Here is a 22,596-nt window from a genome sequence, read left to right as displayed (position 1 = left end):
GTGTCGTACTGTCGCCTTGACGTTAACTCTACATTTGGATGTGAGAGGAAGCTTCTGTCGAACGTTTTTCAACTTGTGAGTAATGTCTTTCTTTTTCTATTTTTTTATACGCTGTTGCGTTTATAGAACCCAACACCATATACAGATTACGATTTCCGGATCATAGCCCTAAAAAGCAATTGAAATTAAAGAAAACCCTTTTCCCAATTACATTGATTTTATACGCACTTACTTAGACAATATTATAGATAATCGATATTTTGTATTTGATGAGATAATATATTAACGGGTTTGAGACAGGAAAAAAAAGATGAAGTTTGACAAAACTAGAAAATATAATATATTACCTAATATGTTGACCTAAGGTTTTTTTTATTTCCCATTGTTGGGTTGCTGTCGCAGTGATTTACAATACCCTATATTTCCTCTCTTCATATGTAGCAAAGTTTAGTGCTTTTTTAAACAATTAATCAACCGCCGGACGCTTATTCATAAGTTTTGACAAGAGGTTCTAGGAGTTACATATGGGAAAGAGGATGGATCCTAATTTGTGCCGATATTTTCGAAGTTTGAATCGATGAAACGACATTACAATGGGATTTTAAAGGGGTGCTCATCTTCAAAAAAGTAGACATGGACAGAAATGTGTTTGAAAAAGGGTAATTTAACCCTAATTTTTTCGTAGATTTTATTGAAGGCATACAAATCAACTTTGGTGTTGTAAATCGTTGTATAAACCTTATTTATTATTTCTTGATAGCTATAGTAAGAAAAAAGATTTTCGTATGTCGGTTCTTTTTTAATTTTGAGGATAGGTTTATTTGTTGATAGCGATTTCTTATAATCTTTAAAGAATATTATCTGTAATTTAATTTATGAACTTTATTTTTTATTAATTTGGGTGTGGCAATTCCGGTTGTAGTCGTTCAGATAAAAAAAAAGAAAGAAAATGAAACTGTCAGAAAACTATTTGGTTGTTTTTTTTCTCACATGAATTGCAGTTTCACGTATAGATTTCGTAAAGATCGAAACCTTTCATTAGAAGTTTCTAACAATACCAGTGCAAAAAAATAGAAAAATAATACAAACGGTTTTAAAAAGAAAGGAGGACACAACACTAAACAGAACTCTCACTTAGAGAAAATTATTTTAGGTGTAAAAGAAGAATTTTGAAATAAAAAGACAGGACTGAAATTTTGCATGAAAAATACATACCCATTCCCAAAAATTAGTCATGAACATGTTAATATCAAATATTGCTGCTAGAACGAACAATAATAATAATAATAAGAAAAAAAAATAAAAAGTTAGATAACAGATAAAAGTAATAAGGTTTGGTACTAGATCATCTTTGTTTTGCATAGGTAGGCTGTATGCCTTCATAGATAGGTGTCTAATATATACGCAGACTAAAGAAACGGGAGTGTAACAAGTGTAGAAATACTCTGAATGAATACGATATCGATCGCGGATTTCGATTAAAAAAAATATTGGATTCACACCACCAATATAAGAGTACTAGTATGCAGTTTCACAGTAACTCTGAAGCACGATTTTGATTACTGATAAAATAAATGTTAATAATTTGGAAAGAGGTTTCTTGGAACATTTGCAGACACAGCAATATAATATTGTTTGTAATGACATTTATATAATATTGGCATCCAGTAGAATTGAAAAAAAGATCAAATTCTTCATCGTTTGTTACAATTCCAAAGGAACATAAAACAGCTCTTTGATCCTATGATTGTCAAGGATTTTCTCCTTAGTATCATGGGAGCTTCCAAGAAAAACCAAAAAATATGTAATTACAGGATCCCCTCATTTTCCATTGGCAGTCCATCCTCTCTATTAACCTTCTATGCAGAACTTACCTACTTTTCACTTGTCATTTCGTTCTCGTCATGAATATGTTTGAAATATTTGCCACTGGATGTAAAGCACGCTACAATTAAAAAACATTTTGAGCAGCAGAGATTGTTCAGTATTGATATAATGCATCTTTATATATTATTCTAATATACATGTTCCATGTCTATCTAACAAAAGAATTATGTGTGAAGCCAAAACAATAATTTATTTACCACTCATAATTTTGTTGTGTGTGTTTTTATTGGCATTAATTATTAATTTGTTCTTGTACTAAACATGCTTGGACATTAAGCAATCAGTAATCAATCTTTTTTTTACAGGCAGCAAAATAAGTCTTTAGAGATTACTTTTTGGCATTTGTTAGTTTAAGCTTGAATGTTTTATATGATTTTTTTTAAATATTACCTCTTACCTAGGTGGACCCAACAAAACATAGTTAAGGGAAAATGATTAAAGATAATAATAATCTACCAAAGAAGGCTTTGTTTCCTAAAACAGAAATCATGCATTCTTCTTGCTATTATATTGGGAGCTCTGCTTTTCAGATTTCAGAAAGGAGCCATGCAAAACACTACCATTTTGCAATGCCCATTCTAAAATTATTTTGAATAATAGTCTTAGATGCATGATTTTTTTATTAGTTGTTATTGGCTTTGAACTAGCTGTCAGTAACTACGAGTACTCTCAGATCTGTACTTAATGTCTTTTTTGTTGTGGGGATGTATAAATATCCTGCCACATGCAGTCTGTGTTTCTCTGCTTTGTATTGATCTGATGAGTTAAGCCTTTTTCAACTGAATTTTTATAGTTTGTTCTTATGTTGTACTGTTACACCAGTCCCAGGTTAGGGGAGGGTTTGGCCCCAAAAACTAGTTTAACCCAGCCACATTCTGTATGTGCCTGCCTCAAGTCAGGAGCCTGTAATTCAGTGGTTGTCGTTTGTTGCTGTATATCATATTTGTTTTTTGTTCACTGTTTTGTACATAAATTAGGCCGTTAGTTTTCTCGTTTGAATTGTTATACATTTGTCATTCTTGGGCCTTTTATAGCTGACTATGCAGTATGGGTTTTACTCATTGTTGAAGGCCGTACAGTGACCTATAGTCGTAATCTTCTATTTCTTTTGGTCTCTGGTGGAGAGTTGTCTCATTGACAATCATACCACATCTTCTTATTTTCATAAGTAAGACATATCAGATTTCAAGATTCTCTTTAACTGGTTGTATTTATCAACATAATACTTTAAAAAATGGATTTTAGTTTTCCTTTTAGTTCCTGTTATAGTGATCATACTTCCACAAGAAGTACACATATTATGGATAAAATTTATAATAGTGATATACCCAATATGAAACAAAGTACCATTAACATGATTAATGAGATACCAGACAAGCAAAGGACAAGGTTCACTTTTACCAAAATAAGTATCTGAATTTCATATATTAGATCCATCTTATTACTTATCAATCAAGGTCAGGATATGCTTTTAGGTCATTGCCAAACATCATATGGAGAATAGCTTATATGACAGCAGGTACTATATAATTATATGTATTGCCTAGACAAATACCAGACAGATAGACTAAGTGATTGTATATATCATTACACATACTGTTATACATTTTTGTTTTCTTCCAGAAGTTGTGTGGAAAAACAAAAATTTACAAAATGAACACTGTCCTTTATTACTATATTTACAAGTTACAACAGATTTTTTTTTCACATAACTTGTGGTTCAACAAATCAAATGTGTCTTCATGGACATTCCTAAGTTCATGTTTAAAAATCAAAGCTGCCTAGCTGAAAGTCAATAGAAGCACATGTATAAAAAAGATATTTTTCTTGTTTTCATGACTGCTGACAATAATTCTACATAATGTGCAAACAGAATCAAATAGCCAGTGCATCACTTTGTATTTCATGACTGAGTTGAGTTTGTAAATCACTAAGTTTTTTCTTCAGCACAGATAACGTTGAAAACATAATATTTTCAGGTCTCAATGAACCACATGATTCAACATTGTAGAAAAATTTGTTAGCTTTTCCAAGTGGATTTGGTTCTGCTTGTGCTGAAAAAGAAATAAAATATTCAGATTAATAGATATGTACTAGTTGGGAGGGAAAGAGAAAAATAAAGATTCTTATTGATTTATATAGGGTTTCATGCCACTTTTTTTTATACATACTAGAAAACACCAGAGGGTACATGAATAAAAAAAATTATATTTATTTTTGATTTGCATTGCCAACTGATCTTGTACATGTCAGTAATTTATACAAGAAGAAACAAGTGCAATAATGCTATCCCCATTTCTAAAAAAAATAAATTTGAAGTCTCATACCAGTTTAATTTTGATTTTAGTACATTTAGGTATGATGTGTGGACATTTTGATTTGATTTTGGTCAAGTTTTGCTTCATTTAAGTATGCTCTAGTGCATCATTGTTCAGATCTGTTGTTTGTTTTAGTCCTATTTTAGTTTCAGTTTAAAAGAGTCATAAACAGACTCCAGATTTAATTAAATTCTCTGAAAATATTGAAAAAAAATATTCTAAATCCAGGCGAGTCAGTCTTTGCTCTTACTCCTGTGTGTTTGGCAGAAAACATTAAATACAAATAATTATGTCTTTGGTGAGACCTTCTAGTGAATCAAACCCCTAACCTTTTGTTCAAAGACGACAACTTTTGCATGGAGGTATTAAAATTCAGATGAACCATGGTACTTGATATACCTACTGATATAGTTATAACATAAAGTGAGCTGTACAGTTAGTTGTTGACCAGAGGGCCAAAACATCAAGCCTGCGGTGGAAATGTTATTGATCTCATGAAGGTGATAGGTTTTGTACAGGTGCTTTGTTAGACAGTAACTCTAGAAATCTTATCTTAAAGTTGTGGATTAGAATACATCAAGGTCTAACTTGTATGTATTTCTAATTAGAAGAATATCCACAAGTATGTCACACTAGGAGAAATTTACCAAAAAGCGGTAACGCAGACATCAACTGTGCGTTACTCCTTATTTCTTTTTCGGTCTTATATTGGTTTATTACTCTTCAGTGTTTAATACTTTTGAATTTCTAATATTTGATTTTGAGTGACAAGGAAGAGAAACGAATTTTTGAGATGTGAGTTTGGTGATTCAAATTAATGACTGTATAATGTAATTGTTTATCATACATACTTTCTTCTTCTTCAAGTTCTGTGTACTCACTCTTTGGCCTGTAATGATCATAGGGATTCATTTAAGGAGAATATATGAAAGTATTTGTTGCAAATATGCTATGAACTTTTATTTGAACAGGTAAAAGCCTTTTCTTAAAACTGGATACTATATCCCAAACAAGCAGTGTCGATACCTGTATCTTGGCACTGCACAAGTTATTATTGGCTTTGAACTAGTTGTCAGTAACTGTGAGTACTCTCAGATCTGTACTTAGTGTCTTTTTGTTGTGGGGATGAATAAGTACCCTGCCACGTCCACTCTGTGTTTTTGTTAGATGTATTTCTATTTGTATCTGTCTGATGAGTTAAGCCTTTTTCAACTGATTTTTATAGTTTATACTTATGTTGTACTGTTACACCACTGTCCCAGGTTAGGGGGAGGGTTGGTCCCTTCAAACAAATTTAACCCCACCACATTCAGTATGTGCCTGTCCCAAGTCAGGAGCCTCGTAATTGAGTGGTTGTTGTTTGTTGCTGTGTAACATACTTGTTTTTCGTTTATTAGTTTGTACATAAATTAGGCCGTTAGTTTTCTCGTTTGAATTGTTTTACATTTGTCATTTCAGGCCTTTTAAAGCTGACTATGAGGTATGGGCTTTGCTCATTGTTGAAGGCCATATGGTGACCTATAGTTGTTAATTTCTGTGTCACTTGGTTTCTTGTGGAGAGTTGTCTCATTGGCAATCATACCACATCTTATTTTTATAGTGTATCATATTTATCATTACATTATATATTTTTGGGTAAGATATCTATATGTTTAAACTTAATTACTTGGATTAAGAGTATCTAACATTTTTGTATGAAAGATTTCGGTCCTAATCTAAAAGAGGTTCATGAAGGACCTTATAAGGTTAATTTTTTACAAAATCATATGAATATTGCGGTATAGTAATTGATAGTCTTATGACACAAGATTTGAATTGAAATACTGTTACTTGAAAATACATACCATTCTTCTGGTTTGGGGTAGACTGTGTGTCTCAGTGCATTATCTGGATCATACTCAAATGCTACGCCACAGGTTGGGTTCCACTTAGCATGCTCCTTGGCAAATCCTTTCCTTGCAAAAGCTCTAACTTTCAATTCCTGCCCTTTTCTTAATTTTACTATTAAGATATCTACAAAAAAATAAACAATTCCAGTTGATGAAAAATAGCTTAGGTGAACTTTGTTATATCCAAGATAAAGTCAATTAAAGTATGCTGTTTCTCCAAAACCAATATTGATTTCAATACCACTAAACAGATATTTACAAAGCTGCAAGTTAAATTCAACATGAAACTGACCAGCTACAAGAAAGCTAACACCTGAATAAGTCTGTGTGTAATTTATACTTTATGTTATATTTCCATTTTTGCACTCACTTGATTGTGTATTGTTTTGATTGACAAAGTAGTTTTAATCTCATTATATTTCATGTAACCAGTCCTGCCATGTTATTTTTGTGTTTTCATAAGTTATATGTTGGCTGTCAGATTAACCTGAGGCACAATTTCTTTATAATTTTTTGAACAATATGCATGAATTATCAATGGAAACAGTAACTTTTTTGTCCTTCCAACATAACTTTAAGTAAAATCAATGATTGTGCTCGTTACATACTGTAGTAAGAAGTCAGATATTTTTGTACAAATAAAATAATTTTCACAAAATAGGAATTGCCAATGAATTCATGTGCAGCCAATTTTGCGGTATTTTGAATTTTGTATTTATAAATTATATGTTTTATGAACTTAGACATTAAAATTTCCATATAAAGACAGCCTTTAATTGCTTCAAAATATAAATTAGATCAGTGTTACTGTTTACAAAATAACAAAGATTTAAACATCAAGATACTCATTAAGATTTGTAGGTACATGTATTTATAAAAAAGAAGATGTGATATGATTGCCAATGGGACAACTCTCCACAAGAGACCAAATGACACAGAAATTAACAACTATAGGTCACCATACGGCCTTCAACAATGAGCAAAGCCCATACCGCACAGTCAGCTATAAAAGGCCAGATAGGCTGGAAATGCACAATAACTATGCCATATTAATTGGGATTGGGGACACTATTTGTTACTTTTTATCAAGTTTATATGCACTTTAAACTTACCGTCTGTTTCTTCATATTCGCTTGCTTCTTCTTTTCTTTTAGATGTAACCTATGGATATAACAACAATATAACACCAGTTTATAATAATTATATTATCCAGATCAAATGATTTAAACTGTTTATCAAACACTATCACATTATCTTGAAATCATTATACAGACTATAAATAGAATAAATAAAACAGATGTGGTGTTTGCAAACTACAGGCCTATTGAAGAGTGATATATAAACTGATTTTAAATCTAGCCTTGAACTAGGATTTTAGTTATGTTTATGTAATAATCAGTTCATATCTGCAAGGAATTTCTACGCAGATTACTACTAAATTACTTAAAACTTGATAACTGTGGAACAACTTTGCATTTCAAGACAACTTTGTTCTTTTTTCAACAACAAATATAAATGGAATAAGAATAAATCCAGGTCAAAACCTATTAAAAGGAGTAAAAAACTTAATAAATTGCTTCGCCGAGCGCAGCTGATAACGACCGCAGAGGTCCAACCCTGAACAGTTGGGGCAAAAAAGGACACAGTATTCGCACTTGATACAGGTCTGAATTTGGATTGTAATTAAATATTTGACACATAATAGGTTTCTGACACAGAATAACTGTAGTCAAAGAACTTAGAATTGGTTATATGATTTGAATTTATATTCAATTTTTTTGCTTTTGTGCAATACACTATGCTGTTGCGAAATTGACACCCGCCCCCCCCCCCCCCAAAAAAAAAAAATAAATGTTTACCCCCTTTTTTTTTTGCATAAAAAAAAAAAAAAATATTTGAAGAAATTTTCTTTTTAATTTCTGAGAAATGAGAAATGAGAAAAAAAAATTGTTCCCCCCCCCAATTTCTTGGTTACCCCCCCCCCCAATTTTTTTCACCTCCCCCTCCCCTTTTTCCAAAAAAAAAATCTTTCCTTCAAGATATGGTCATTATCTCAATTCAAATTTCAATGGAGTTTGCAACCATAATTACCTATTTAAATACATCATAAAAGTCTTAAAATAGAAAATGACATACATAATCATGTCTAAAATTAATATTCCTTAATCAGCATTTTTAATAGTAACTTCTAAAAATAAATTGACAGCTAATCACTTCAAGACAGTACAACATTTCTTTATACATAATTTAAAAGCAGTGTAAGGGAGGTAATCCGAACTTAACATTGTACTTAAAAGTAATTGTCCATTAACAAGGAAACCCTTGTTTTTCCCCCTAATTCCTAAACGGTTTGAGCCATTACCCCCCAAAGCCAATCCTAATCATTCCTATGTGGTATGGAAACTTGTGGTATAATTTCAGAGAGATCCATACACCGTTCCACAAAGTATTGTCTGGAAACTAGAAAAATGCTTATTTTGGCCCCTAATTCATAAACTGTTAGGACCATAACCCCTAAAATCAATCCCAACCTTCCTTTTGTGGTTATAAACCTTGTGTTTAAATTTTATAGATTTCTATTTACTTATACTAAAGTTATTGTCCAGAAACCAAATGTCTTCGGACGACGCTGACACTGACAAAGACGACGTGATACCAATATACGACCACAAAATTTTTTGCGGTCGTTAAAAAAAAATTAAATAAAGAGTTTAAAAAAAAAACATATCTTCACAATCCATAGTATATCATGATTAAAATATACATTACAAAAAAAATTTCTCTCAAACAGAGGGGTGCACCCACTTCACCACTGTAAGTTATAACGCAGGAACTGAGTCTAGAGGAACTGTATGAAAACTGTCCTCTCATGAACAAATGTTGAGTAACAACTTTTATAGATTATGTGGGTACAGGGAGAAGAATTTAAATGTGCCACCAAGTATAAATTTTGTAAAGGCTGCATACAAACTTTTGCAAAACCAGGAAATCAAATATTCACAAGATACAAATATTTTTCAATTCATGAAAATCGGTACCCATGAAAATAAAAGAATCCATATAGCAAATTTTGATGTACCCTGTTTCACATTTCTACTTTCTGTTTAAGTTCACATTTCATATTACTGATTACAGATTCACATTTTTACTTTCTGTTTACAGAAAAATGGAAAACCTTTGAATTAACACATCATGTCGGAACAATTTAACCCCTTAACAAAGACATTTAGTAGAACTGTTCCAGTGACTAATCCACCAAGTTTACAGAGTATATGCAGGAACACTATTCTACATGCGATTACACTCAAAAGGATCAAGCAGGTAAATATTACAGCATATCTCAGAGGTTTTGATGATCAAAATTAATCAACCCAAATTCCTTTTATAAAGTTTTTCTGTAAGTTGGTTTGTTTGGCATCAATGGATGTACAACACAAAGCTACTGGAAATTTCACAATCTCTAGAAAGTACTTTATCTTAGAAATTTCAGTACTAAAAATAATCAGGAACAAACAGCGTAGTAAATTTTTTCCTAAGAATTTTCCCACTTCAACAAAACAAAATTGTTTTCAATTCTTTTCATTCTCCAAAATGTCTTGAAAAAATAAAAGGCGGGTGAAGTTACCATACAAAGAAAGGGTTTTATCTTGGACACGAAGGATTGCTGATTTCATGATCCACCCATCAAACTAACATAGTCAAATTCACTGATCAATAAAACAAATATCAATTTCTCCTTTTAACTTCTCCTCAACTGGATAAATGAATAAAAGGAGATGTGGGATATACGTCAATGGCACAGCAACACAGTGACATCAACACACATCTAACATACACAATTATGTTGTGCAAAATGCCACATTTGTATACTGGGTAGTTGGATACATATTTTGTTGAATGTTCTTATTTTATAGTTCTGTCACACAGGATTTTATTTCGAATTAAAAAAAAAAATGTACCGAACCTCATTAACCTGTATATGAAAAAATAATAGTAAGAAGAAGCAAGTGTGATATATTTATATCCAGACACAAATTATACTTTTTTTGTATTTCATTTCATTATTAGAAATTTAAATCATACATATAATAATGCACATTTTTTTCTGTATCATCATTTCTTATTTTAATTTCATTGAACATACTTTTTGTCATTTCTAGGCAGATGAGTCACTTCCCCTACCTAAACCTCTAATGAGAACAGTCAGTGTTCTCAACTTGAAGGATTTTGTTATTGATGCAGAAAAAATAGAAGGCATAAATCATCAGAAACAAACCTACCCAGCTACATGTATCTTTGATGGGATCCCCTGTATCATCAAAGTCAAATCTAAAGGTATTGCATACAAATTTACTTTTTCCATTTAAACATATTTTTCACTGAATCTTGATTTTTATTCTTTTGACATGATGGGAATTCAGTGACTGGGGCAATTCTTCATGACCATATGCAGCACACAATCCTAGATGTGTACCTTGTCCATATATATCCACTATGACTACAACATTGACTGCATTGAAATTTTTTCAAACCTATATTGATAAATTTTCAATTTTAACACTGTGGTACCAAAAAAAACCACCAATTTCCTGGTTTTTTAAAAATTTCTTCAAGGATTTTTATCGTGAGATCTCACGATACAAATCCTTGATTCCATAAACTGCATTGCAAAATGTATTTATTATCTGCATCTTTTTTGCAGTTAAATAAGATTGTTAAACATGTTTAAGGCTTTATAAACCATATTTTTTTAATCTTTCCTGACTTATTGCCTAATACTTAATATGGCTGACTGTCAACAGTACTAGTAAAGCCTATGTTAAGTATTGAATATCTAGCAGTGCAGGATGAATAAATATGCACCCTTGTCTAGACGAAAGGGGAAGTGTTTGAAGAAGCCAAAACTCTTTACGAGTAAAAGAAAACTTACAACAACTCTAAGAGACATCCTTAAAGTAGCTTGTGCATTGCTTAATTTCTGCCCCTATCCTCCTTTATAAATGGCAGTACAAATTTCCTACCCTTTATCAACATCCATCATTTTTGCGGAATCTACTTATTTAATTAATACACACTATAGTTGTTGATATAATCCTGAAAATCCATGAAATATTTGCCACTAGACATAAGTAAACAAGAATCAATACTTACTCTTTATCACTGAACCATATATCCAAATATAGCAGAATACAAAATCTTTTTAAATTCCCATGGACAAAGAGTTTATTTTGTTAATATTTTTGAATACTACAGACACTGTAAAATAGTCTAGTAGGTCAGCTATAGCTATAATATTTGTAAAAGCAAAGTTGTCATACCCAGCCACCTTTCTCAGTGGTTGTCATTACTTACTTTTTGCCTTAATGTTGTTTTTTTTATTGTTTTAGCATAAATCCAGCCATTGTTTTTCTCTTTTGAATTGTTTCACATTTTGTCATGCTCGGTTCTTTATATAGCTCACTATATAATATGGGTATTGCTCCATGTTGAAGGCCATACAATGTCTTATAGTTATTTACATCCTCCTCTTTTGGTCTCTGGTTGATAGTTGTCTCATTGGCAATCATACCACATATCGTTTTTTTATATTAATAAATATTTTGCCTTTATCCTATAGGTATCAAGCCAGAATTGGATAATCCAAGCTTCATGACCTCTTTTGAAGACAAGAACTCTGTCTGTTGTGTTTATGAAGCGACAGATACTCTTAAAGATAGAATTGTACAATGCAAACTTCAAAACACTAGATTCCAAGAAGTTTTTATATGGCGTATTACCAAGACTCTGTTGGAATTTGCACTAAACGGAAAGATAACTACCTCTACAAAAGTAAACAGTAGTATGATACATTTTTACGGTCCAAAGGGAATAATTTTTCTTGAAGAAGATGATAACCCGATGACTGAGATGATGGGAGCAGATTCAGCAATCTACGAGGCTCCTGAAGTATTAAGACAAGAAGAACCAAATAACCAAGCGTTTTCATGGACTGTTGGGTGTATCATTTATGAAATGTTGGCATTGGAACCAGCCTTTTTTGACAGAACTGGTACTAATCCATTTCAAGTATTTATGGACATGATGCAAGGCCAATTACCACCTGAACCTACAGAGGGTAGTCCAGAAATAATAGAAATAATGTGGCACTGTTTTAAAACAAATCCTGCACAAAGAATTCCTCCAGAAGATTTGCTTCGATTCGCAATAGACCATTCAGAATAAAGCTTCTTTTATTTAATGTCAAACGTTTAGCTCGGAAACTGTTTGCTTATCTTGTTAAGAATCTCTATTTGATTACCTTTTTTTTCCTATTAATTTGTTATGTTACTTTTTCAAGTGATTTATTTTATCCAGATACTTATGTGCTACCTTTTTTTGAAAAACAAATGTCAAAGTTAAATGCCAAATTTTAGATGCTAAGAAATCTTTCTTTTAAATGTAAAATAAACACTGACTAATTTTAATCCTCATCAATACTTTATACATATTGTATGTTTTATCAATAAAGTTTTATCATAATTAATAATATATTCAATTCAATGTAACACAACTTTCAACAGACTTGGCTACTTCATGGTGGTCAGTTTTTATAATTGGAAGAAGCTAGATTACCTGGGAAGAACCACTGACCTTTCAGCAGTAAAACTGGAAAGACTAGTCAATTAAAATCGGAGTCAAACCCATCTTGCCATGAGCTGGGTTTTGAATCTCACAACCTTAGTGTTGACAGGCTAGTGTTTACTGTAGATGAGCTACTTTTCTCAATTGAGTTGTTTCATATTTTTCATGCTGGGGCCTTTAATAGCTGACTATATGGTATGAATTTTTCTCATTGTTGAAGGCCGTACGGTTGCCTATAATTGCTTACAATCTCTTGACGTTGATGGTACATAAGTTGGTGTCCTGGAAACATGTACATCCACTTCATTTGAGCTTTGGTGGATAGTTATTGGCAATCATACCACATCTCCTTATCTTTATACTAAGACCACTTTGCCACAAGTGGATGTGTTTTGGCTCCACTATTGTGGATTCATTAAATTGAATGCTTTCTCAAATTGCTGCATTGATGAAGGTATCATTGACTGAAAATTGGGAATAGATCATTTTTGGTTCACGCATATAAATTAGTTAGAAATATAGTCTATGGAGGAATATTCGGAAGCTAAATTATTGTTCATTCGGAACACCTATTCATCTTATCTGTATTAGCTTCCTGCAATTAAGAGCACCTCCATACGGGGTATCTAAGATATTTAAAACATGACAATAAAGAATTTTCACAGATCGCTAATTCACTTATCTGATATATGATAATAAGCAATCTATAGATCCTTTTCAAACATGTATATTTATTGTAAAGCTACATTTTATGCATTGCAAGGGTTTACTGACTTGAGCAAAGTTGACAGTTGTACCCTTTGATAAACAAGTAAAAGATAAATGGTCAAGATTTAATTATAACGACCTATGCATATGGTATCAAACATCTGTGTCTAGATATTCACAGAGAGATATTTTAAAATAGTGCTAAGGCTTCTACATAATGAGTTATAGTGGGCTTTGGGATTTTATTTGTAACAATAAAATCATTATGCATACTTGTCATTTTGACAAATCAGATAAATATAAATGTGGATAGTGTCCACATGTGGACACAGATGATGCCCCTGCTTGCATATCATATAGTTATAAAGGGACATAACTGAAGAACGGTAAAAGTGACACTACCCAAATTTGAACTTGATCTGAGTTTTGTGGTAATAAGCATTGTGTGTAAGTCTCATAACATTTGGTTGAGGCTAACTTAAGTAGAGAACAGAAACTAAAAATTCAGCAATTTTTCTATTTGTAATGACGCATAACTCTAGAATGGTTGTGTATAAGTTTTACAACATTTGGTTGAGACAAACTAAAAAATTCAGCAATTTTTATGTTTATAATGGGACATAACTCTAGAATGGTAAAAGTGTTGCCACCTAATTTCGTACTTAATCTGTATTATGTAGTAATTAGCATTGTGTATAAGTTTCATAACATTTGGTTGAGGCAAACTCAAGTTAGAGAACTGAAACAAAAAAAATGTACTTGATCTTTACTGAGTTTTGTTGGAATGAATATTGTGTATAGGTTTCACAATGTTTGGCTGGGTAAAACTTCAGTTACAGAATGGAAACTAAAAAATTTTGCAATCTTTCTATTTATAAAGGGGCATAACTCAATAATGGTTAAAGTGACACTACCCAAATTCAACTTGATCTGTGTTTTATCAGTGGTAGTCAAAATTAAACATTGCATTGTATAAAGCATTGATTGTAGTTGATTCAACTATAATCATGGTCAAAGGAAGATAACTCCAATTTTAAAAATATATTATATAAACTTGATATTTAGAAGAAAATAAAAATTTTGCAATTTTTCCTTTTATAAAGGGGCATAACTCTAGATCGGTTAAAGTGACACCACCAAAATTCAAACTTGATCTGTGTTTTGTGGTAATAAGCATTGTGTATAAGTTTCATAACATTTGGTTGAGGCAAACTTAAGTTAGAGAACAGAAACTAAAAATTTTGCAATATTTCCTTTTATAAAGGGGCATAACTCTAGATCGGTTAAAGTGACGCCACCAAAATTCAAACTTTATCTGTGTTTTGTGGTAATAAGCATTGTGTATAAGTTTCATAACATTTGGTTGAGGCAAACTCAAGTTAGAGAACGGAAACCAATTTCGGGACGTACGGACGTACGTACGTACAGACGGACAAGGGTAAAACTTAATGCCCCGACCGGTACGGCGGGGGCATAAAAATCTGTTTCAAATGAAAATAAAACACGTAAAATATTAAAAGACTATTCGTTAATATACATTTTTTACAACTTTTACTGTTTCCTTTTTACAGTATTCTCTATCAATCTTGTAAGCTAATTAAATTTATTTAATTAATTCATGTATGTCACTATTATTTCTTATATTATTCACACACTGTAAATTAATACTATTAAATTTATGTGTGTTTTGGATGTGCACTAGTGATTGGTAAATATTGACCATACGTTTCTGCGTTTTTAATATACGTGACTTAACATCAAGAATTCCATTATTATGGAATCGATCACCTTTGTACACTTCGGTATCTAAATAGAGGGTGGTAAAAAAAGGGGGGAGGGGTCTGAACACGGAAACACATGAAATAACAAATTGCAAAAACGTTGCACGGAAAAAAACACACTGGAAAAACGAAGCCAAGGAATAAAAATATTTAGGAAAAAAGTACCAAAAGTTATTACTCAGCCGTTCTTGGAGATCATGCAGTCATTATAAATTGACATGGCGACCCTGCATGTGGTCACTTTTTAGCGTCCTCTAGTTGCATACGATTTGTCATAGTAATACAATAGGCTATTAATAAATATCTTGGGACCAGTTAATTACTTTATATTTTAAAACAATATCTAGGCTGACTTTGAATTAGCCCCGGTTTACTTTTTAATCAAATGCGGGACAAGCACGAAAAAATAAGAGTACCGACACGAAACACGGAAAATAATTAAGGAAAGATACACGAAGCACGCATGTCGAACCAAACACGAGAAAACAAGAAATAAAATGTCGAAACACGAAATCACGTGAAATAAAAAGGCCGAAAACGTTGCACGAAAATAACCTTTTACCACCCTCTATATAGGTCATACTAGATGTCGACACCTCATATTAGAACTAAAGTAGATGGTCAATTTCGTTTGCTAGGTTAAAGAAATCTTCAACTTGCTCTAATTTGCCTGTGAAGACCATAAAACCATCATCCCTATTGACAGTGTAATTTGATGTTTTCTCTCCATTGGAACTTATCTAAGGTTTTAATGAATAGGACAGACAGATGCAGATCTGTGCATGTTGGTGAAAATATACCACCCATGGGCGCTCCTATAATGTGTTTATAACAGTCCATTAAACTCAAATTCATTGTTTCTAAAAATTAATTTAACAAATGCAGTTAAATCTATTTTGTTGAGAATCTTTAAAGTATATTGTCCTGTGTGTCAATTAATTCTAATGCATTGATAACAGTTTCTTCTAAATTATCAATGATCATATTTGTGTACCTTGACGTACATCATAGGCAATAAGAATGCATTCTTTTTTGACCTCGTGTGACTCTATTTTATTAATGGAATATTTTTATCTTGAATGTAAAAGTTATGCCTCTTCAATAATGGTTTTATAATTAGATCAAGTATAAGTATCTCTCGCAGGAGAGTTGCATTTATTGATGATTGGTCGGTAACAAACATTAATGTGTCCTGCTAGCTGACCAGTTCGCAATGCCTTATTACTTATTTCTAGATTAACTTTATGAATTTTTGGAAGAAGGTACATGTGTCCCCCATGTTTTGAATCATTATTATTCTTTAAGAAATTATACGTCTGGGAATCTATTTTTTTCCTCATTGCTTTATATTTAACACTTCTCTCAACATGCCAAAATTGTAATGATTTACAATAAAAAGAAAATATTATCTTCCACACACATAACCATTTTTTTTAAATATAGATTAGACCGTTAGTTTTCCCGTTTGAATGGTTTTACACTAGTAATTTTTTGGGGCCCTTTATAGCTTACTGTTCGGTGTGAGCCAAGGCTCCGTGTTGAAGACCGTACTGTGACCTATAATGGTTTACTTTTATAAATTTTTACTTGGATGGAGAGTTGTCTCATTGGCACTCATACCACATCTTCTTATATCTAAACACTGATATATAATTTCTTATTCAGTTGAATTAATAATTAGAATAAAAAAGTTCTAAGGTTCACGTATTGTCTTTTTTTTAAAAAAAGCAACTTGTTTATTATTTTAAGAACAATATAGGGAAAATATTCCAAAAGCTAGAAATTTGGTATAGTCAAAACAACTTTACACGACCATTCTGTGACAGTAGATGAGAAAAAAAAACTTCACTTAGGACTAATTTCATCAAGGAAGATGTGATAAAATGTACATACCTTAGTTCAATGAAAATATACACACCCTACTCCCACCCCAAAAAATATTTCCATCTTCCATTTTTAGAAAAGTGGACCACATTCAAGATTTTAGAAGTGTTCAAACTTGAAATGAAAGTGTTATTTTAGCAACAGCAAAGTGATAACAGACGGACCAAGAACAAAATACCTTGAACAATAAGTTGCATGGGTGTAATTACTTACAGGAACACATTTAGGATTACTGGAAATGAGATGTGCACTAGTTACGTGGGTGGTCTGGTCGTCGTTACATTTCATATCCAATGTGAACTCTACTGAACACTCTGGGCAAAACTCTTCACATGTACAATCCTGATAACAAATGTGAAAATAATTAGTTATATAAAGTAAATTCAGAAATTTTCACATGTATTTATAATGAAGATTGTTAAAAATTGCAATTTTAGGAAATGTGCATACAAATAAGGCTATCAAAAATTTTAAATGTGAATTTCTATTTTTGCAAAATCTATCTTGCTCAATAATAAAAACTTTGCAATTTTTTTTTAAATTTACAGTTAGCCTAAAGGTTGAATGTTCTGTTTGTGTAGACTTTCTTTTGACAGTCATATCAAAGGCAAAACTTTCTGATAAATTAATCAAACCATATCCTCCTTTTTCCCAGTTTTTTTTTGTACAAAAAATGTACCTGATAAAAAATATTATATATGTAAAATCTTTTAGTAGCTATGGGTTGTTAACAAATCGGCTGATATGTTTTAATGAAAAGTCGAGAAATACACTTCTTGTACACACAAGGTGATTTGTTAAAATTCACCACAGCTGGTGAATAGTGAATCTGATTGAAACAGGATGATTGGTGTTGATTAAGGGTGACAACACTCTGATAATATCTAATGAATAAACAGACAGATATTTCAAAGTGAATTATACACTTTTCTTAATGTTGAAGGCTGTACTGAGGCTTATAATTGCTAACATCCACTTCATTTAAACTTTGGTGGATGGTTGTCTCATTGGCAACCATACCACATCTCCTTATTTTATAAAATCATCAGCATTAATTGTGAAAATTCACCACAAGAGTAATAATAAAGTGAACACCTTGTGTCACTGTGTACTCTAAACATTATTTAAATTATATATTCATCTTTTAAACTTTACTCTCTTCTACTATGATATATAATCAAATGTTTAAAACGATTAAGATAAGTATTTCATTTAAACTAATCTTGCCTTCACACCAGTATATGCCTCTTTTTACTTTTTATTTTATGTCTGCTGACATTTACAATACATGTTAAAAAAAAGCAACATTGGTATAAGACCTTTAGATCTTACTCTAGAATACTGCATCCTGTCCACTATTTCGTCACTGGTCAGCGGTATCAAACCAATTCTGTGGGACAGAAACTCGTCAAATAACACAGTAGAATTGGATTCTATCTGTACCCAATCTATTGCTGAAAACAAACCTCATCTTACATAAAAATCATAAACGTAGGAAAATCAAATCTCAATTTTACTAATTCACCATGTTTAATTCTAACTGTATTCAAATAATAGGACAATTGTAGAAAAATAATGTTAAACATATACCTAATCATAAACTAAAACATTGTTGACGCCATCCCCAATGGAAACAGTATGCATAAGTCTCACTTCTTCAAACTAGCAGAGGCGAGACAAACATTGATTTTTTCAGTCCAACCATGTTGCATACATTTTTTTTTTTTATCAAACAATTTAAATTGTGAATATTTATATCAAATGAGAGTGATTCTTTGAAAATAATACATGTTACTTACACTAATTCATTCATCCTCGACACATAATTTACAATATGATTTCATGTAGTGTAGATCAAAATTATTTATACATTTAAATAACTCAATCTATCATTCTATATTATACCAACCATCTTACATACAATATTGAGGTCAAGAATTGTGTTTTAAGTTGTGTATTGAGTTGTGTAATACATTGTCTGTCCAATTATGTTAGACAAGATATTTTAACTGTGGTCAATTATGATTGGCATTTAAGTAAAGATAATTCCATTAAATGACCAAACCTTTGAGTATTTATTTGTAAATCATGACAGTTGTCAATCATACTGTCAAATTAGTTCATTTGTGCATATTTCATGTATTTACATAGCCATGAGAGGTATTAATTGACATACAATTCAGTGAGTATAGATTTAGTGACTTACCCAACTTCATTGTTGTTGGTGAGGTTAGATGCCATAGGAAAGAATTGGAACAATAGTTATTGAAAAATGTGTGGGAATCCACTTTGATATCAATACATAATTTCTGTGTCATTTGGTCTCTTGTGGAGAGTTGTCTCATTGGCAAACATACCACATCTTCTTATTTTTATAGCTTGTACCAAATATTATTCAATATCTTACACAAGCATAAGATATTGAAAAAATACTTAAATACTCTTATTCACTGCTTATATTTGATATCTTACCTTTTCACATAAATAGTAATACTTCAAAAAAAATTTATTTGCTAAGGAACAATATATTCAAGTATATATATCTAACAGGTTAGGTAAATAATATAAATGAAAAAAAGCCCCTGCACTACAAGCCTTGGCTTCAGACAGGAACATTAAACTGTGTGGCAGAGTTATACGTGTTTCAACCCTCTCTCTGACTTGCAACAGACTGTAAAATGAAATTCAAATCTTTGTTTCTTAATTTTTTTCATATCATTATGGAAATTTCACTGAGGTTTCTTTCTTTATAGTTTTTGTGAAAGATAAACATATAAGTTACCATGTCTTTTTCAAAAAAATTTAAAATAACATATATATAAATGCTACATAATTTCATATCATATTTACCCATGGTTGGAACTTCAGCTATGCATACTCTTCTAACAGCATTTGCAACACTGTAAAACGAATAAAATGAAATATAATCAGTCGTCAACTGCACAAGTTCATTCCTAGACAAAAAGTTTTATCGTAAAGGCTCATGTATAGAAACTTTAAATGCTTTTTTCATTAAAAAACAAAACATTTCCATCCTCGTCACAGTCAGTAAAGAATTCTGATTTTGAAAGTAAGATTGTACTATTATTTTCTGCCAGAAATTTCAACCAATGTAAATTTCACATGTCTGTGTATATCTTTCCGAACACCATTTGTTTTTTATATATATATCTTATTCTTTATCCAAAAAAATACTTTAATGTGAGTATGAAGTTACCTGAAAACATTGGACAAGTCATTTGTTTACATCAAAATAACTTCATATAATAATAGCAAAATACCATGACCTACATGGGAATGATTCAGCATTGCAGTGCCAGATGACATTTCAGCAGAATAAGGATGAGAATTTAATCATGTTAATAATTTTTTTTGTTTTTTTTGTAAAGCAATACACCATACACGTTATCACGAGGGTCTTAATAGGGGTACCTCCATGACGAATAAAGGTAAAAAATCTTGCCAAATGACGTTAACAGTAATTTTTGGTGCATGACGATAAAAAGGACACTTTCTTTATGACGATAAAAAATCGACTGATTTTGACGAGTCACGTTAAATTCTTTCCAAAAATAACGGTAACGGTTAATTATTTGAAACCTCTGACAAATCAGGATAAAGATATTTTGACAAATCACAATAAAATTTTAACCAATTTGATGCTAACGGTAGCCGAAAATGATCTTTTGATGCCTGATGGTAAAAGGCATTCCTACCCTCTATCACTATATATTCGTCCTTCATTGATTGACATCACAGAAGTTGCCATAAATTTTGATGTCACAAGAGAAAATGAATGAATCCACAAAGGAAAAGTGATCGTTGAATGATGTCAACAGTTCAAGTGTCGCAGATTCCAAAATAGGGATATAAGCAAGGATCCAGAAACAAGTGCAAAATGGCGATTAAGCAACTGATCCAAAAAAAATGACCAAAATTATTTCTGTAAAAAAACTTTTGGACCTAAATCCCAATCTTCCATTTTGGTCTATGACCTTTCAGTTTAGGTACTTTGACCTATAATTGTTTACTTTTTATACATTGTGACTTGGATGGAGAGTTGTCTCATTGGCACTCATACCATGCTTCTTATTCATATTGAACACTTACAGTGTGGCCTACACTGCAAATAAGATGTATACAAACCAGACTAGTAGTATTCTATACAATTATACACCAACATTTAGCAATTTACTCTAAAGATCTTCTTATTACATCAGACAGCTGAACAAGACATAAACATTCTAACCACTGTAAACAAATTCAAACCAATAAAGATTCTTACAAATTCTCATTTTATTCGCACACATAGTACAAATGAACCTACTACCAACATCAGCAATCCTTTGTACAACAGTTGACCCCTTCAAAGAGTACATTTCTATATCTGCTCTTTCACAAATATTTTAAACACTGCATAACATGTACATAGTTTTACCAAGAAATATACATAGGATAACAATCGACACAAAATAAAAGAAAAAAATCACTGTAATATATTTTTATTTTTCAATGTTTTACTTTTCACCAATGTTACTTATTGTATTGTTATAAGGCTTAAAATTTCCTTCTCTTTTTAAATGTACATAAGTCACGCATGCAATTGCACGTAATAGTCAAAGTTGTGACCGAGTACAGAAATATGTATGATGCAGTCTGGTAAAGCCGCCCACACAAGGCTTTGATTGTTTGTATTTCTGCTTAATTATATACAAATTGTATCAAATTTAATGTAAATCAGTTCACCCACAAATCAATTTTGAGTAGTTTATCTCATTTGCCCGAAAATATCTGAAATAAATTTTAAAATCAACAAAACAAGTGGGTCCCCTGTGTTTTTATTTTAATTTTAATTGGATTATTGTTAGCTTTAGGAACTGTATTATATGTACATGATATATCACTAGATATTTTCGAAATAAAGGATTTTTCTTTAAAATTTGACATATAGTGATGATAAGCACAGTTCCTATGAATAAAATAGCAGACGAAATATTCACGGAAGTGACAATTACGTAAGTGAATGGGAGTGGGCAGGTTAACCGGACGGACGGAATATTTACCAGACACTACTGTAGATGGATAATAAAGCATTATATTATGATTATTTGATAATTTTTACTTTAGCAATGTCATTACACCATGTAAAAATCTATGTTGCCAGTATGATAAGATTCCAAATGATCTAATTTGAAGGAAAAAAAAAGTTTTGCTTTTTTTTTTTATTAAATCACTTGAATTCATCCTCTTTTGAACTGTTCACCTGTATCAGAATCTGAATTTTAGAATCATAGCAGATACATTGTACATGTATATTAATTTAGTGTTTTAGTAACCTCAAATCAGTATCTTCAAGGGTAAATTTAAGATTCTCGTCTGTTAATTCTGTTAAAGTTACAGTAGGTTGATTAGCGTAGGGCATTTTCTTGCTTGTGCTTTTGCAATGAACCCACACTAGAAATCTTAAACCGGAAATAATACCGTACTCTCCCATTGAAATTTTTAGGG

The 22,596-nt window shown here is 31.5% G+C and overlaps 2 protein-coding genes across 2 annotated transcripts; one reads left to right on the top strand and one right to left on the bottom strand.

Moving 5' to 3' along the window:
• LOC127700434 (serine/threonine-protein kinase Nek6-like) lies at positions 1–12,614 on the top strand. Its single transcript, XM_052203897.1, has 4 exons — positions 1–75; positions 9,257–9,415; positions 10,255–10,429; positions 11,712–12,614. The coding sequence occupies exons 2-4, from the start codon at positions 9,287–9,289 to the stop codon at positions 12,314–12,316; spliced, it is 909 nt and encodes a 302-aa protein (XP_052059857.1). The 5' UTR covers positions 1–75; positions 9,257–9,286; the 3' UTR covers positions 12,317–12,614.
• LOC127700435 (DNA-directed RNA polymerase II subunit RPB3-like) lies at positions 3,533–22,566 on the bottom strand. The gene is made up of 8 exons (XM_052203898.1): positions 22,425–22,566; positions 19,939–19,988; positions 18,421–18,542; positions 17,302–17,430; positions 7,207–7,255; positions 6,050–6,218; positions 5,057–5,094; positions 3,533–3,941 (listed from the first exon to the last, which is right to left on the bottom strand). Exons 1-8 carry the CDS (start codon positions 22,508–22,510, stop codon positions 3,763–3,765), a joined length of 822 nt encoding a protein of 273 aa, XP_052059858.1. The 5' UTR covers positions 22,511–22,566; the 3' UTR covers positions 3,533–3,762.
• Between the last annotated feature and the right edge of the window lie 30 nt (positions 22,567–22,596).

The sequence above is a fragment of the Mytilus californianus genome, unplaced genomic scaffold (assembly GCF_021869535.1).
Source record: "Mytilus californianus isolate M0D057914Y unplaced genomic scaffold, xbMytCali1.0.p SCAF_5, whole genome shotgun sequence".
Taxonomy (NCBI): Eukaryota; Metazoa; Mollusca; class Bivalvia; order Mytilida; family Mytilidae; genus Mytilus; species Mytilus californianus.
Note: the sequence above shows the minus strand (reverse complement) of the source record. Positions and strands in the feature narration are given on the sequence as shown.